Source organism: Stegodyphus dumicola, chromosome X1, assembly GCF_044657685.1.
Source record: "Stegodyphus dumicola isolate Sdum_Otavi_A_Nest chromosome X1, ASM4465768v1".
Classification (NCBI taxonomy): Eukaryota; Metazoa; Arthropoda; class Arachnida; order Araneae; family Eresidae; genus Stegodyphus; species Stegodyphus dumicola.
The window spans coordinates 72869774-72887730 of NC_140780.1; the positions used below are offsets into that span (position 1 = coordinate 72869774).

Consider the following 17957-nt stretch of genomic DNA (forward strand, 5'->3'; position numbering starts at 1 on the left):
TTAACAAAGGCGACCTACAGGAAAAGTTGCAAAAGAGTAGTAGTTTCCCTTTACAATGGCAGCTAAAAGGGGGTGAAAATGCATTTGGATTTCCCGTCTTTTTAAGTGAAACCTTTCCAAACTGCCCTGTCTCTAAAGCTGTGTTCCCACTGGGGTTTATCTGAGCTAACGAACACAATTGACGTAGCCGACCCATCTCCAAAACCAGTTTTTTCCCATAGGGCGGCAAGTTGAAAAATCTGAACTGCAGGCACAGCGGGGTTAGTTGACACATGGAACTGACTCCGTTAGCTCAGATAAACCCCAGTGGGAAAGGGCCTTTAAAGGTTAAAGAAATTTCTTTCAGATAGGTACGTTAATAAGAGCAAAAGTTTAAAAACATGTCTAAAAACACTTGGTTTTTCTCTGTATTACATATAAAAGAAAACCAAAGTTGTTCATCAGTGAGAAATTATGGCACACTTCTGTTTTGTGAGTGAAAGCGCATGTATTCAAAAAGTGTGGATGAACACATTGTTGATATTTATGATTATCTTGAAAGAAGTTCACAAAGGAAAGAAAAATTGAAACAGTTCCAATAGCTGCATAATACTGAAATAAGAAAAATTTTGAAACATATATGCACACACTGGCTATCTTTAAAGAAATGTTTATCTGGAATCCTCAACTAATAGAACCCACGTCTTGAATTTTTCATAGAAGTAAATGCTTCTAGAGTTAAGATAAAAGACTGTTGAAAGTTATAAAATACCTAAGGTAAATGGAGATGTAGTTACTACTTCCACTGTTAAAAATAGGTTTGAGAAAAAAGTAATTTCTACACTGGTGAGCAATTTAATTGGCAGTTCTCAAAATGATATTACAAATTAAAACTTAAAGCTGATACAAATTTCTCTCAAAATAAAAAATTTAAAAAAAAAATGCTCAACAAAGGAAACATTTTCCGATTACTGTAAGTTTATCTTGTGAAGAACAAATAGTTATGTTTTTGTCTTCGAACCTTAATAAAGCATTTTGCTTTTTCGTACAATTCATTTTGCCGTCATTTTATGTTCTTAACACAGTTATGCAAAGCAGAATTGCATTAATTCATGCTCTGCAATCAATGATTTATGATCTGTGTAAAGACATTTTATCAAAATTTGTAAAACCAGTCCTTGTTTTGTCTTCTAATTCTATCTATGATGTAATTTATGAACTAGAAAATGAGAAGAAAGATGAAGTATTGGTAATAGGAGGGGCAACTTCCAAAGTACTTCTACTTCTGCCGAGTATGTGATTTACATTACATAAATTTCCAATCAAATATGAAATGATTTGACATGCTAAAGTTGCAGATGTTCCTCCTCTAGCAAACGCATTTTTTTCTGATATAAGATATTTTATGAATAGATCCAGTTTTGCTTCGTTTAGTGTGAAAGACAATTTACTGTTTAATCGTGAAAGACAATTTTTTGATGTTGCAACTGACAAACTGCAGTCGCAATTTTGCAATTTACTATTAGAAAACTTGGATAAGTCATAAAACCAGCTAGGATTGACACCCAGTGGAATTGAATTGGAAAACTGAAAGGTGCTGATGAAATTTTATAATATAGTGAATTGTCTAGAATAATGTTGCCCATTCTTACAATACTCCAAAGTAATGCAGGGTTGAGAGGATTTTCAGTGTTGTTGCTAAAACAAAGAATAAATTTAGATCTAATATGAATAGTAACACATTAGGAAAACTTTTAATAGTAAAAGCAGGCCTATGTGGCAATTGCTATGAACAAAATTATGCAGTTTCTTAATGAAAGCGAAGTCTGCCACTCTTCATAGTGTTTATATGAAAACTGATTAAAGAATTATTATTATTTATTTTTTTCGTAAAAGATGCAAATAACTTTTTTTTTTTTTTTTTTTTTTTTTTTTTTAATGTATAAGTATTTTTGTACTGTTTGCATTTACAAATTAGTAATTATGTAAAGTTAATTCGTCATTAAAAAGTATATTTATGTCATTTAAAAATCTTTTGAGAGAGAAATTGAGAAAAATTGCCTGATTTTTTATCGTTGTGGGTTGGCAAGTTTGCATCTAGATTGTGTATAACTGGGAAGATTGCACAATTGGTTTCTCATTTGGAAATCACATTTTAATGTTGCTCATGTTATGCCTGTTGCAAAAAGGAGAAACTCCTATCAGCAGATGTCGGAAATTGAACACGACATAATTGTGGCCCATCAGGACTGCAGTGTATTGTTGCACAATCTTGCTGCTCATTTTGTTCAGGATCCCATGACTATTTAGTGAGTATGGAATCTATGGGTTCAGGAGGTCCATATTGAATGCCATGCAGCGTAGCAAACTCAGGCTGCTAATGCCTGGAAAAATAGACATGTCTTCCTGGCTTTGTGGGTAGTGACTTGGTGGAGCTATTGAAAAATTTGAGCTCACAAGAAGAAATAGAACTTGATCCAGAAAAGACCTATGCAATGTTTTTTCTGCAGGAAGGTAGAGTTACTTGCCCTCCCAGGTTGAAATATAATGCTAAATGATTAAAGTTCATTGAAAAGATGAAATACCCCAGTGTTATTATTCATACAAAATTAAATTTTTTGGATCATTTTAAGGATGTATAAGAAAGAACTGATGGTATTTTGAAATATTATCGCAATACTTTTACTGCGGAAACTCTTGCAAAGAAGAGCTCTACTACCTTGTTGTTTATTTTTAAAAATGTAGTAATTGCATTTTGGTTATGTACGCTATTGGCGCATGGGGCTGCAGGGTGGAGGAACTTGTGAGAGAACAGAAATTAGATATAATGCAGAGATGCTGGATGCTTGCGGTTGTGCATCTTTCCAAACCGTTTCAACGGAGGTGACTTGTGTGCTTGCCAGTGTGTCCCCATTTCATATCAATATGTCTTTTTCTATAACAAATTTTTTATGAAAAACAACTAGATTGCATCATTGGAAATCTCTAATATAGAATTAAAAAGTGATGCCTTTGAAGAATGTCTTGAATTGATTGACCCTGCAGATATATTTAGACTAAATTATGATCGATTATTATGTACTGTAAATGAATGATATTTAGACTGATGATTTAGACCTATGAGGAAATGTTTGTTGATCATGCATTTTCAGTGTATTATTACGGAACTGAGACTGACTACACAAAATTCTTATTAAATATCAGGAAAACAGTGTACCAGGCTGAATTATATGCAATACTAGAAGCTTTGACCTGGATCGAAAATAAATTATCTTGTGGTCAATGTGTCCATATATTTTCTGATGCACTATTGACCTTGCAATCATTTTCTGGACTTGGGTTTGATAATAAACTTATTGTGAATATTAAAATGAAATATAGAAATCTGCTTACAAAATATAATATTAAGATACATTGGATAAAGGCACATGTAAGTTTCCATGGTAATGAGAGAGCTGACGCACTGGCAAAAGAAGCCACACTTGGCAACGGTAAATAAATTAAACTCCAGGGCTTTAGAACAAAGACTATTGGAATTTTATACAATAGTCTATATGAAAAATGGAAAAACAATTGGGAATTCTGGGAGAAAAAGAAAAAAAAATATACGTGTACTATACAGATTTATAAAGGAAGAAAGTGCTATGCTGATATAGATCTGAATCAGGTTTTGACTGGATATAACCATTTTCCCATGTACTTGAATATATTTGCCTTGCAGGAAAACAATCTTTGTCATATATGTGAAATAAGAGGTGACAATGTTCACTTCATTGAAACCTGTGGCCTGACTGCTAGTATTAGAGATAAAATGAAAATCGAATTTCCAAGAGATCTTAAGGATTATAGTAAAATGTGGCTTTATTCCAAGCAAATAATGAATATTATCAATGCACAGCGATACTTAGCTGGAGTGAATGTGTGAATGGTGTGCATCTGTTTTATTTATGTCTTTTTATTACATGTTCAACTGTTCATTATTTTCTTTCCCAGTTCGTTTTTGTTTTGTTGGGCTGGACAAGCTTTGTGGCTGAATCATTGGCTGAGGGAGCTGGGGCTTTTCTTTTGTAGTAACATTAATAAAGGCAATATACATAATTATTCAAGGTTAAATTAGAGTACGTGAAATTAATTAAAAGATAAGTAATATATATATATGTATATTCACATGTTGTATGATCTTAAATTCACTTAGTGTGAAATCGAGTTATTCTACTACTTGCACAATAGCTGCAAAGTAAGTTAATAATAATTTATTTACTAAAGAAATATTGATTATATTATCTCCTAAGATTAATTTTAGTAGAATTATCTAAAAAGAGTGAATCCATAGTTAGTAAGTATAATTCTGAAAATTGTTTTAAAGTAACTTGAATGTAAATTGTTAAAAATGTTTAATGGGGACTTATATTAAATCATGAATAACAAAATTTCAATTGTAAAAAGAAATTAAATTATAAGCAAGTAATCATTGCCATTGATCAGAAATTAGTTGACTTTTCAAGGGGAACAAACCAACTCCCGTCCAGCGAACAATAATTAAGAAATAAATACGAAGGTGTTTTGTCCTTTACTCAAGTAATAAAGTGATGCCAAACCGGCAATTCAAGCCAGATATTTCCGTGAATTGGAGGGATCAAGAACCAATGCAGAGCACTAAAGAACTCATTCTGATTAAGTATTTTCGCTAATTCAATTTTGAGTGAAAAGCAATTTATACAGTAAAATTGATAAATTACCTGAGTAATTGTCCCCCGACACCCTCGTGTTTATGCATTTTAATTCAAAACTATTTGTAAAAAATTAAACATTGGAAATTGGCATTATGGAATAGAACTCAAAGTAATTGAAATAAACATTAGAAAATTACGAAATGTAAGAAATTTAATGCAATCTTTGCAAAAACAAATCAAAATCAAAATTTAAATTTAAAATATATATAATAAGAAAAGGGAATGTACATGAAGATATGAAAGGCCAGAAAAGCATTAATTAACTTACGTTCTTTCTAGTGGGAAGTGGGCAAAGTGTTTTCTTCATGTCTTACTCAGAAGGGTTGTGTTTCTGAAATTTTTTATTGGCAGCGGGGGCTTTGAATTATTTCAGTCGGCGAAACTTGTGTGAAGTAATTTATGGGAGAGGGAGTGACTAGGAAGGCTTGAGGGACATATGTTGTGGAGTTCTTATTTTAGTGAAAAAGTATATTCAGTGAAGTATATTCAGTATATATTATTTTAGAGAAATATTATATATTAATTTAGTATTTAGTATATTCATATTGTTATTATTTATTGAAATATTATATATTAATTTAGTATATTCAGTGTATATTATTTTAGTGAAAAAGTATATTCAATTTACTTCAAAATGGTGAAAAAGTAAAATGCTTATTTAGTGTGTATATTCACACATATTTGATAAAAAAATTATAAACTTATGTTAAAGAAATGAGACAAAAGCAAATAAAAATAAACAGTTGAGAACAGAAAATTTTAAACTAAATAAGATGCATTAAACACTAATACAGAACACATAGAAACAGTGCTGTCGATGAGGATGGCAGCTGAAAATTACCCCAGCCTGTTTGAGATGTTATGCGTGATACTGAAGCAGTCATGTATCCGTTTCAAAACATAGCAATTTTTTGAAGTAACTTCAGCCCATGCTCCTCTGCTGGCTGTCTAAGGGGATGGTTTGAAGTCTCTGCAATCAAACACAGTGACCCGGACCTCCTGCCAGCCTACATGAGCAGGGATCCGGACCTCCTGCCCCTAAGTCATTTTCACATTGTCTAAAGAGATGCAGATAAGTGCAATGTTGTCTGCAGCACCATGAACGGTGAGTGCAGCATTTATTGTTGTGGCTTTCCTTAATGTTGCAGGAGTTGCATCACATCATCATTTTAGATGAATCTTGATTCTGCATACAGCATCATGTTGGGCATTCATTTGTGGAGGCACTGAGGGAGAGGAATGTTGCCAGCTTGCATACATCATGGTCATACAAGCCTAGCAACTAGCTTGTTGGTATGGAGGGCCTTTGCAGACATCCTGTTCACCTCTTATTCTCACAGCTGGTAATGTGGCCACACTTTCTGACATGTTAAAGCCTGTGACTGTGCCCTATCTTCAAAGCCTGTGTGATGCTATCTGTCAGCTTGCAGTTGTGCAATCACATGTTGCCTATGGAACCTCGGTCGACAACCACATGTTGCCTATGGAACCTCGGTCGACAACCACATGTTGCCCGACCCTCCTCGATATAGCGGATGTTCAACTGTTGGCTTGGTCAGCACGTTCTCTAGATCTCTCACCCATTGAAAGTATTCAGTCATGGGTTGCCAAGAGACTGGCACATCACTACATTCTAGCTCCTGCAATTGATGAACTCTGGCATTGAGTTGAAGCTGCTAATCTGTGTCCATCATCAAGCTCAGTTCGACTATGGAATTAAGCCATTGTTACTATCAAAGGTGGCAGGGTACTGGATTTTGCATGCTTACATACCCCAAACCACTCACAAATTTAATCATTGTTCTTCCAATTGTACTCTATATGTACAATAAATAAGATTCTGCTATTTGCTTTCCTTCCTGGTGTAGCGATTTTAATGGCCAGCAGTGTATATCCTAAAATCACGTTTTCGGGACATGAAAAAATGTAAGTTGAATTTTGTGATTTGGCCAACAGTTGTAGGGTTATAGGTATGTCTCCCTTTTTCCATTTGTAGTTCATTTGCTTTCTTTAAAAAATTGTTCAGCTGTTTTATTTACATCTTTTTTTTTTTTTTTTTTTTTTTTTTTTTTTTTTTTTTTTTTTAAGCACTCAGGCATTACTTTTTGGATGTACTTTGTAGCATTGAGATAATTTATAAGTACATGGAGTACTACTTACCGTAATTTATGTAGATGGGGGGGGACGAGTTACTCGATTATCCATCAAAATTAAAATTTCCAAAAGTTACAATTCCAGATTCTACAGCTTGCATTTAAATTTTATGATGCGAGTCAGTTACATGCATTTCCTAAGTCTCTTTTTATTTTAAGAATTTATCAACTCGAAATCTGTTTTCTAAATATTTTCATTAAGTTTTCAACACTATATTTTAGATATGTTCTGGAAGGTATGTGACTCATTCTTTATTCTGGATTTTGTAAGTTTTGAAATGAGTTATTTGTTCATTTCAAAAAAAAAAAAAAAAGCACCATCTAAATGACCATAAATTTACCACTAGACAGTTAATTGAGTTAGTTGGCTTGAGATCTCTCAGCAGCCATTGGTATTCAAATAATCTCTGAACAGTCGTATTCAGTGACAGGGCCAGCTTCTAAGCATCGAGCTACCAAGTGGAATCTCTGTCCTTAAATTTTGCTGCTTTTTCTCTGCTGCCTTGTATACTAACCGTCTTTGGCACCAGCCCTGCTTAGAGATGCAGATTTCATCTACAAATCTCTGCATGACTGATAAGCCTTTGTCATAGATATGTGCTGCCCAGTGTTTAGTGACACTAGCTACACAATTGGCCCTGATTCAATTGGTGAAGAAGCCATGGGTGTTTGTAAGGATGTAGTGTCTGTCCAGCAACAAGGCACGCAAAATACATGGCGAGCCGAAAGTCTTTTCAAGAGGTTGGTGTTAGACCCTCAGACTGCCTCTGGAATATTCTCCCCCAAAATTGGGGCAGAAGTGCACAGTTAATGTGACAAGACCATACCTTAATGACCTGTGATAAAATTCTTATGTCATGCCTACTTCTACCTGTATCTGTCATAGATATCATGTCTGTGACAGAGATGGTTGCTCATGATTCTTCCTGAACAAATAAACTGTCACTGAAGAGTTGTCTTATATGAATATGTGATGGAAGGCTGATTTTCCAAAAACGATGCGAGAGTCATGGTTTTGTGATATCTAAACGTCGATAGGTAATATCATCATCAAGAAAGGAAAAAAAAAACATCAAATTGGAGCCTCAAGTGGGACAAAAATTCCAAACAAGTATCCAAGGAAAAAACAGACATCTTCGACTATTGCAAAGGTACGTTGTTTAATGTTAAAAGAAAATCCCCCTAGTCAAAGGACAGTTGCAAAATCCCCGAGACAAAAGAGAATCCAGAATCACCATTAAAACTGAACTTGAATTCAACTCTGTATCGTATTCAAGCCAGTACTTTGTCTTGGCTTTATTGACAGTAAAAATGACACCATCATAATCAGACATCTCCTAAAAATACAAAAAGTAGTGTACATTGCAGTGGCCTTTTTGCGTAATGACCATGCTGGCGAGGCATGTTTGTGTTATTTGAATATCAGTAGCAACTGAGAAGATCTAAGCCAACGGTGTGTTAGTTGTATAATGGTTTCTTCATGTCTACAGTAACAAATAGTGGTATTCTTTTGCATCCTTTCCCTCAGATAACTTTGCTTAGCAAAACTGTGAGACACACCCTATTTTTGCATGGGGAAGAGGGGAATGTCTTGTATTTACATAACACAAGCTGGAAAGTGCATTTACTCCACAAGAAACAAACCTGAGGCCACCAGTGTGAGTTTCAGCTATTTGGGCATTGACGGACCTTAATGTTTATGGAATCTCAATATTTTTTCAGTATATATAGCATTAGTATGCTTAAAAATTAACATACAGAGGCTGTTCGCACATTTTTTAGATGATTTTGGTAAGCGGTAATAAAAAATCGTTTGCTGCAAAAGAAGTAATTGCAATTGTACTATGTTTTTAAAAGTCAAATTTATCGTCTGTGGCTTGAAAGTTTTGTTTTATTCAAAATGGTGAAGTTAACAAAGCAGTGGTTCGAAGGCTACATTTACACTCTTTCCGAAGAGAAATATGCATACTCCATTATCCAAAAACAATGTGAGAGTCATGGTTTTGCGATATCTAAAGCGTCGATAGGTAATATCATCATCAAGAAAGGAAAAAAAAAAAAAAGTCAAATTGGAGCCTCAAATGGGACAAAAATTCCAAACAAGTATCCAAGGAAAAAAGCGGACATCTTCGACTATTGCAAAGGTACGTTGTTTAATGTTAAAAGAAAATCCCCCTAGTCAAAGGACAGTTGCAAAATTATTAAAATGCTCGGTGTCCACTGTAAACAAAATGATAAACGTTGATTTAAATCTTAAGAAAGCAAAAAAAACGCAATGTGCATCATCTTCTTCCAAAGCATATCGCTCAACGCAGGATATGCTGCAGAATTCTATATGAGAAACACTTATCCAAAGAAAAATGGAAAACAATTGTCTTAATAGATGAAGCATGGATGTATTTAAATGACTGTAACAAAAAAAGAGCCATTTATTATCATAAAAGGGGAGAAAGAAATTTAAGTACATGGTTCAATGAATCAAAAGAAAGTTTTTCTAAGGGGTTCATGATTGTTTCTGGTTTTTCTTATAATGGCAAGTTAAAAATAAAGAGAGTGCAAAAAAAATGTCAAGATTAACTCCAAATACTTTCAGGAACAAATTTTATCGCTAATTTTTCTGAATGAAATACCATCACACGGTGCCATCAATCTGTGAGACTCCATCAGGACAAAGCTAGCAGTCACACATCAAAATCCACTGTAGATTTCCTAAAAGAAATGAAACAAAAAACTGGTATCAACACCATACCCTTCACTGATATCCCTACTAAATCTCCCGATGTGTAACCTATGGATTTTTGTGCTTTCGGACTTTTAAAAACTGCATTATCCAAACATTGTCCCAAAACCCTAACAGGACTCTGGAAAGCTGTTCGGGAGGAATGGGATAGAATACCTCTTCTGTCACTTCAAAAGGCATTATTATCCTGGAAATTGCGGTGTGGAAAGATAGTTCAGAATAAGGAATGTCAAACAGAACATTTAAAACACAAGAATTTTATGTAATATAGTTTTGTGAATACAATATACGTCATCTAAAAAATGTGTGAACAGCCTCTGTAAAAATGGAAATGTAAGTTTTTGACATCTTTTTAATGATTAAGATCTTATGCAGTATATGAATAGCTTACAAGTCAAATGTTATGGTGCTTTACAGAACTTTTGTCTTTTATTTCCACTGATTATTTTTAAGTATATAATATATCATGCATTTGTATGTTTCAATGTAGGAAATTGATGCTCTGCAAGATGCTCTCTCTCCTACAATTTTATGCAGTATTGTGTCTGAAGGCAACTTAGAAAAGCTTGAAATCATGAGGCAATTTGTAAGTATTTATAGAACATGTTTGTATGTAAAACATGAAAATTCTGTGAGTTTACATGTTGAATTTTTATATTATTTTTACATCATGTGTTTCTTGTAAAATATATCAATGTAATAATCCTTAATACAGTTGAAAATATGATAAACATCTTGATATTCATTTTGGAGTGTAATTGCATTCATTGTATGAACTCAACAGAAGGCAGAATTTTGGTTTTATGATACTGATTTTGAAACTCTATACCTCTAAGACAGTTTTTGAATTTTAAAGTGTTGCAATTAAATGTTAAGAGAAACATGTCAAAGCGAAATTAGGCTCAAAATAACCTCAGGTTTGCAAAGATTTTGCATAAAACTTGATGCAGTAGGAAAATGGTCAAAACTTTAAACCATGAAAACATTGAAATAATGAAAAGTAGGCATTCAGCCGTAAAAACTGAAAAGCTCAAAACGACTAGTAAATAGCAAAACACAAGCATAAAATTGACTACATGCAGAATTAAATTATCAAACCAAGAACTTCACTATCTGAAACTGAGATTACATCAAAAGTTAACTAAACAGAAAGAATTAAAAATTAAAATCCATTAACCTGCTAGAATGAAAATATTCATAACAAAAGTAAATTGGCACTACAAATAGCAAAAGCATATAAAAGTGCAAATTAAAAATTACTGAATTTTACATTCTTAAGCTATTTAGAAGCATAATTAATAATAACTGAAGCTGATTTACTGCTAATTAAAATTTTCATAATTTTCAGTATTATAATTTAATAAGAATATCAAGATGAGATCTCTTAAATAAGTGATATAATTAAATAGTATTTTATCAAATTATTATACTGCAGCTGTAACTTTAGTGTAATATTTTTCCTTGGTTCTTCTGTGTTTTAAATATGTCTGCTAACCTTAAATTAAATTTTTGTTTACTTTTTTAATAATTCACAAGCATATAATGTGGCAATTATTTCTGCTATAGGGTGTATATCTTTCAGCCTGTGATTATGATTATCGAACTCCACTCCATATTGCTTGTGCAAATGGAAACCTGCAAATTGTTGAGTATCTTCTGAAACACGGTGCCAGTGTTCATATGCGAGATCGGGATCATAGGACACCTCTAATGAATGCAGTTGAGAACGATCATCATGGAGTAATAGAGCTAGTAATTAAAGCTGGTGCTTACTTGAATTTGCCACCATTAATAATTGGAGAAATGCTCTGCAGGTAAATAAATATAATTATTCTGTTGTTATCATGCTTAAATTTTTAATTTAGACTTTTTCTTTCACTGATACTTTTGCTTTAGTGCAGCAAAACAGAATAACTTACGGCGTCTCGAGTCTTTGCTGCTTGCTCGTGCTGATCCTAATGAAGTTGACAGCACTAAAAGATCTGCTCTTCATTATGTGAGTTCTCTTTTGCTTTGTAAAATGCATTATTTAAGTATGGTTAAACCATTTTATAGAATCTTAATTTTTTTTTAAACATTTCAGGCTGTTGAAATAAATTCTAAAGATATTGTTACTTTCCTGTTAAATCATGGTGCAAATGTATCTGCTCAAGACATATATGGACATACTCCTTGTGATATTGCAAATATCTTGAAACGTTCTGATCTTTTGGAGCTGTTGCAGAGTCCTTTATCACCTGAGTAATTGTAAAACGTTAAGATAACAGGAAATCTCATTTTGCATTTCTAGTCAGTGAAATCTGCTTTAAAACTTGAAATCTTATTTAATGCTGATCCCATTTACAGACTTGCTTCTCTGTGATGTTTTCCTTCATTTATTACTTTAAAATATTTTAACTCATTATGCATGACAATTTCCTCAGGGTATGCACAGAAAACTGGCAGTTTCACTAAAGAAATAACTGTCAAAGAGAGCTGTTTTCAATCTATATCTGAAGTTAAGCTACAGCGCTATTTTATCAAGTTTATCAAGTTTCTGCTTATCAAGTTTCAGAAGCAATGCAAATGCTCACTTAAAATGCAAGAAAAATTTCAAAATGTATCCTTAAAATGGAAAACAGAATTAAATTGCACAGTAGATGTTTACAATATAAGTACATGTTGCCGCCCAGCATGTAGTATCAGTGCATGCAAGTTTCCCAGTAAAATATAACATTAACAAATATCAAGATGACCACCCACTTCTGTGATGTATGAAAAGGATAAATTAGCAATTATCGACTTTTCAGGTATTGAAGGCAAGAGTTGCCAAACACTTATGCTGAATTGAAAGAGGCAGTATTTATAATTTCTGTATATCACCGTAGTAGTTTATGCATGGACTGTTAACAATGTGTTTTCTGGCAAGAAACTCGTCGCCGGCTGCGAGATAAAAAAAAAGGCAGTACTAGCTATCCTATATATTAAAAGAAATATGCAAAATTCAGGTTTTACTCATATCCTGACACAACTTTTCTGAAAGTGAGGGGGGGGGACTGTTAGATGAAGTGTTTTCAATCCTATTTGTACTTATATAAAGACTATTAAGGTTATCTTTTGACTCTGATAGTACCTGCCACCTATGCTTGCTCTGTTATTCAAGTATGGAGTAATAAATTGTTATATAATAAATCAGCTTTAAGTTTAGATTGTGTAATTTTGAATTTATCATTTTTAGAGATATGCTTATTTATTGATTTGACAAAAAATGAATCTCATATTTTTTAGGAATTTTATCAAACATTTTCTAAAATAAATAATTAAATCTGTAAAATATGCATGATATCATTAAGATATACTTTTTTAAACATTTCAGAGTATGGGATAATGATAAATTATTATATCTAAATGCTTGTTTATAGGAAGTGCTTTGCAGAAATTGCCAATTTATCTAAAATTATGATCATAAAAGACTGATCATTTGATCAGACTTACATGATCATCATTACTTAATTTCTATGAAGTAATCTTTTTATCCATTATATTAATCATCTCAAACTAGTTCTCTTTGTGTATGAATATTAATGAGCAATTTCCTTTTAACAATAAAAATTACCAAATAAATGGATGAATAAATTTTACATAGCAAAGGCAAAATTACCATGCTGTATGATCAAAAAGTTTCCTAAGTTATGCAATATATGCTAAGAATCTCATTTTGCTTGCATTATCAACATTCATTCAAATAATGTAGATTATCCTTTTTTTACTATCCAGGCTATATTTTATACTGACTAGGTGAAAAATATCCGTTTATGAAATAAACATTTATTTCTGTTTTAGCATTATCAGTACAGTCCATTAATAAGTTATTTAATTTATTATATTATTATTTATTGTGATGTTTTTAAGTTTAGCATTTTGTGTAATTTCTCATTTTATTAAATAGTGTAGATTTTGTCCTTTTATTGTGGAAAATCATATTAGTCCAAACAGAGGAATCCCAGGAATCAAATATGCTCGGGTAGCTCTGTTTGGTAGTATTATCATTTTGCTTAGTGAATGCGGGAATGCATGAAGAAGACAAACCTGTAAACTGTAAGTGATTGAATAACTAAGAATTATTTATCTTAATCTCTAGATGCAAATCTACTTATATCTTTTTTTTTTAAATTCTAACAACCTCTGCAGAGCTAGTCCAATAGAAAAATGCAAAATAAGTTATTGCTGCATTGGTCGAATTTAAGACAATTTTACAATTTTTAAGGTATTTTACAAGAAATAAGAAAAAAATTGAAAATCAAATTATATAAATACCATAATGGAAGAAAATATAGACAGGCACGTTTTTCATGTTTAAATTTAATAATAACAAGTATAAGGAATAATTGCTTTAATATATATTTTTTAAATGCAAATTGTACGAGACCACTCTACTTTTCAGGAAGGCATTTTAGGTGGGCATTGTTTTATTTTGATTTAGTTTAGTACAGTATTTTAATGCTATAAAATACGTAAGATTTTCTCTCCTTTTCTTTTCTTAAAACTTCATTTTTGCACCCTTATTCATTTTTGCACACCTCAAGACATTAAGGACATTATTTATTTGTAGAAGAAGATCGTTAATGTGTTATGAGCAATTTCTTGTTTATTGTTAAAATGATACTGTTGTATGTGTATTTTTATTTATGGAAAAGTTTCTGATATTTTAATTTTTAAATATTTTTGTCATTGACGAAATTTTAAGCTATTTGTAATTATTTTAAGTTGCTTCATACCCTTTTCATTAAGGCATATCATATGATTTCTTATATATTCACTTTTATCAAACTTAAAATTTATATTGTTTAATAATATGTTACTACTGTTTTATATGATAAACAGATTATTAAAAGAGAGAGACTGCTTCACTTTCTATATATTATCTGTTTCGATTTCATTGTTAATGAAGGACAGCTGTTTCCCTTTTTGCATTATAAATAGAGTGTTAAAGAAGAAAGGCTGTTTTCACTGTTTAGATATAGGACATATGAAGACATTTACTATGAATGATTGTTGTTATTTTAAAAAATTCCACATTGGAAAAAATATTATAGTTTCACTTAAATGAATATAGCAGGGGTGTTTGTGCTCCGGGGATTTTGAACTTCGATGCCCGGAAATTCCGGGGATCGTCGTTCAAAAGGAAGTAGGAATAATAAGGAATTATTTATTTTGATGTGGGTAATTTTGTTTGCTTTGAAAGCAGAAAACGCAAGGTCAGTGTGTGTGGTGAAAACTTTTCCTTTCCTTCTCCAAAGGCAGTGATAATGCGTGAAAAGGGGGGAAAACTTTTTTGTTCTTTCCTTATTGCGAGTTATGACTCATTCCCCCGGTTCTCAGACATTCTCTTCTGGATTCTTTTCGGCAAGTAGGCACGGCAGAAAAAAAAGGGAGAGACTTCGTTCGACCAGATGTGCGATCACGTGACTCTGGGTTCAAAGGTCTGATCTCTCCTGGTGTGGTGCCAATAAGTAAAGAAGGGGGATTTTTCGCCGTATTAGCTATTTGTCATTGATTGCTTCTCAACTTTTTTTTCTCCACTGTGTAAAATTTCCGTTTCATTTATATGGCTAAAAAAATCCAATGACTGATCCACTTCACAAAGATCTCTTACTGAATATGAACAGAAGTTGGAAAACATATCAAGAGGACTTAAAAACATGTATTTCAGATGAGTCACCTATAAAGGTCTCTGAAAAACCTTCTACATTAGCAGAAAAGCAAACTGCTTCTACCTCTGCATGTGCAGTTCTCGAGGAAATTTCTTCAACTGTAAATGAGGAAAAGAAAAGTCAACCTTCCTGCAATTATGAAGTTCACCACAAAAGAAAGACAAGCCCACAAACATCAGAAAATAAAAAAAAAAGCAGCAGAAAGTAGATAATTTTTTTTAGAGTTAATTCAGGTAATTTAAAATATTTACATAAAATGTAGTAGTTTATATGTTTGAAAATTTATGGTTATTAATTTTGCAAAAAAAGTAATTCATTGAACTTTTATAATTAGGTCATTCAATACTTCATAATTGTAATTTTTCATTTCTCTCCCCCCCCCCTTCTCGAATCTCCAAAATGTCGGTAGTAAGTCCGTAAAAGTTTCAGGGGATTTTTTGGGGTCCCACAAACACCCCTGATATAGTTTAATATGTGTTTCTTAAACAGCATTATAATTTTATTGTATCTCTTTTATTACTGTGCGATTGCTGTACTAATTTTTCCAAACATATTACAGAATATATTGGAATTTTCATTTTTTAAACAAAGTTGTAATTTCATTATATTGCTTTATATCATAATGTGACTGTTGTTTTAAGCATGCTTTAGCAATGTATGCCGCATTGAGTTGCAACAAAATGCTAGTTATCAGACTTCAAATCTTTAACAAGAGAGTCTCTACTATCAAACTGCTACAAAAATTAATGTTGAGGAATTTCTTTAAAAAATCTGTGTCAGTCTGAAACATAGTTTTTCTTTTGCATGCAGCAATATCAAAGATTTTTTTTTTCAGAAGTGGGAAAGTATAACCTGCAGTACAAGAGTATAACAAATCACTGAGCATTTTTATTGAATTTAGTGTCAGATGAAATTTAAATATTAAAAACTGTAAAAAAAGAATTTAAAACTATAGCTATAAAGTCTACTTTTTACTGAAAGTATTAGTACAGAAATTTTTCTGGCATTTGTATATATTAAGTTGCATTAATTTTATATTTATTTCTCAAAACTGCTAATTCTGAATACTTTTTTAAATATATTTTCTCTGATAATTGTGAAGCAAACAATGTAATGCTTAGGTCAGTATTTTTCAAAAATATTTTAATGTAACATTTTCTTCATATTTAAAACCGTAGTTGTTTTTGCACAGACCATTCTCCAAAAATTGTTAAAAAGGTATCTATCAGTAATATTTATCATTTCCTGTTTCCTAAGTAAAATATATTTTAATGCTATCAGAATTAACTTCATTCTATTAATAAATTTTGAAAATTAATTGTTGATCAAAAAATGTATTATATCATGTTCATGCTGTCTCGCAATCTCAAGTCTCATTATTTTAGGAGTACTTTTATTGAACTTGGAAATTTCTCAGTTTATTTTTTTAATGTATCATGTAATTACTTACATTAAGTAAATATTGATTTAAGTACCATAATAAAAGAACCTTATTGTACATCATGAGCAGCCAGTAATTAATAATTATTTATTTGCTCTTCAGATAAGTCTACAAATCATTCATATCATTAGAAACAAGCTTGAGATGGCCAACTTGGATACAACTAACATTATGCTCGTGATTTCTTTATTTTTCTAAACATATAACTACACTGTATTGCTATGCAGAATAGTTTTCTGTACAAAAATTATATCGTCATGAACAGGGTCAAAGGAAAACTCGATGAAAATAATTTAATAATTACTATAAAGCATGATGTTTTTGGGGTGGTTTACAGTTCAATCTAGTAACTTTGTGTCTACAAACCTAAGTTTTTTTAATTAATTAGTGGTGTTAAGTAATGCTATCAATAAACTTTGGGAGATATAGCAAGGTAGTGTTTCTAGTAATTCACCTCGTAACACTAGATCGTTAAAGCTCCCCAAAATAGAGCTTAAAAAGTTCGATGGAAAATTATTGAACTGGCTTCCATTTTGGTCTCAGTTAAAAAAAAAAATACACGAGAACCCTGATTTGCACAAAAGTGACCAATTTTAGTATCTTTTGCAGAGCATTAAACAAGGGACATGTGCTAGAGACTTTATTGACAGTTACCCAATGTCTGCGAAAAATTATTCAAAAGCTATTGGTGCTCTTAAGGAATGTTTTGGGAATCATGATTTATTAATTGAGGTATACGTGAGAGATTTTGTAAAGTTGATTGTAATGAATGTTAAAGCAGGTAGTAGTGAAAAATTACCATTGCCGCAATTATTTGATAAGATTGAAGCACAACTAAGAGCTCTCGAATCCTTAGATATTAAAACGGAAAACAATGCTTGTTGGTTATATCTCATGCCTCTTGGAGGAAGTCTTCAGAGCCTGGCAAAGAAGCCTGCTTTTTGGAGAAGTAAACAAAAGTTAGGATATTTCTCACTTAACTAATATGATGAAATTTTTAAGAATGTGAAGTGGAAGGGGAGGAAAGACTTAAGTTAGGGCTGAGTGGATTTGAAATTTTGGGGCAAAAAGACAAGTATTGCGATAAATTGAAAAAGGATTTAAAAGGCAAATTTAAATTGAAACAGTTAACGAATGTCGCTAAGTCGGCAGTTTTCCTTATGACGAAAGATAATAACTGTATTTTTTGCGATAAACTACATGGTAGTAAGGATTGTT

General features: G+C 32.1%; 1 protein-coding gene across 3 annotated transcripts in view; it reads left to right on the top strand.

Moving 5' to 3' along the window:
• Window positions 1-12791, top strand: part of LOC118196644 (L-asparaginase) — a 68020-nt gene extending 55229 nt beyond the window's left edge. For all 3 annotated transcript variants that reach the window (XM_035368134.2, XM_085808579.1, XM_035368198.2), the window contains 4 exons: window positions 10096-10191; window positions 11172-11419; window positions 11502-11601; window positions 11689-12791. In XM_035368134.2, the coding sequence (XP_035224025.1) occupies window positions 10096-10191; window positions 11172-11419; window positions 11502-11601; window positions 11689-11850 (606 nt within the window). In that variant the 3' untranslated portion in view covers window positions 11851-12791. The remainder of the gene's footprint in view (window positions 1-10095; window positions 10192-11171; window positions 11420-11501; window positions 11602-11688) is intronic.
• The last annotated feature ends 5166 nt before the right edge of the window (window positions 12792-17957 follow it).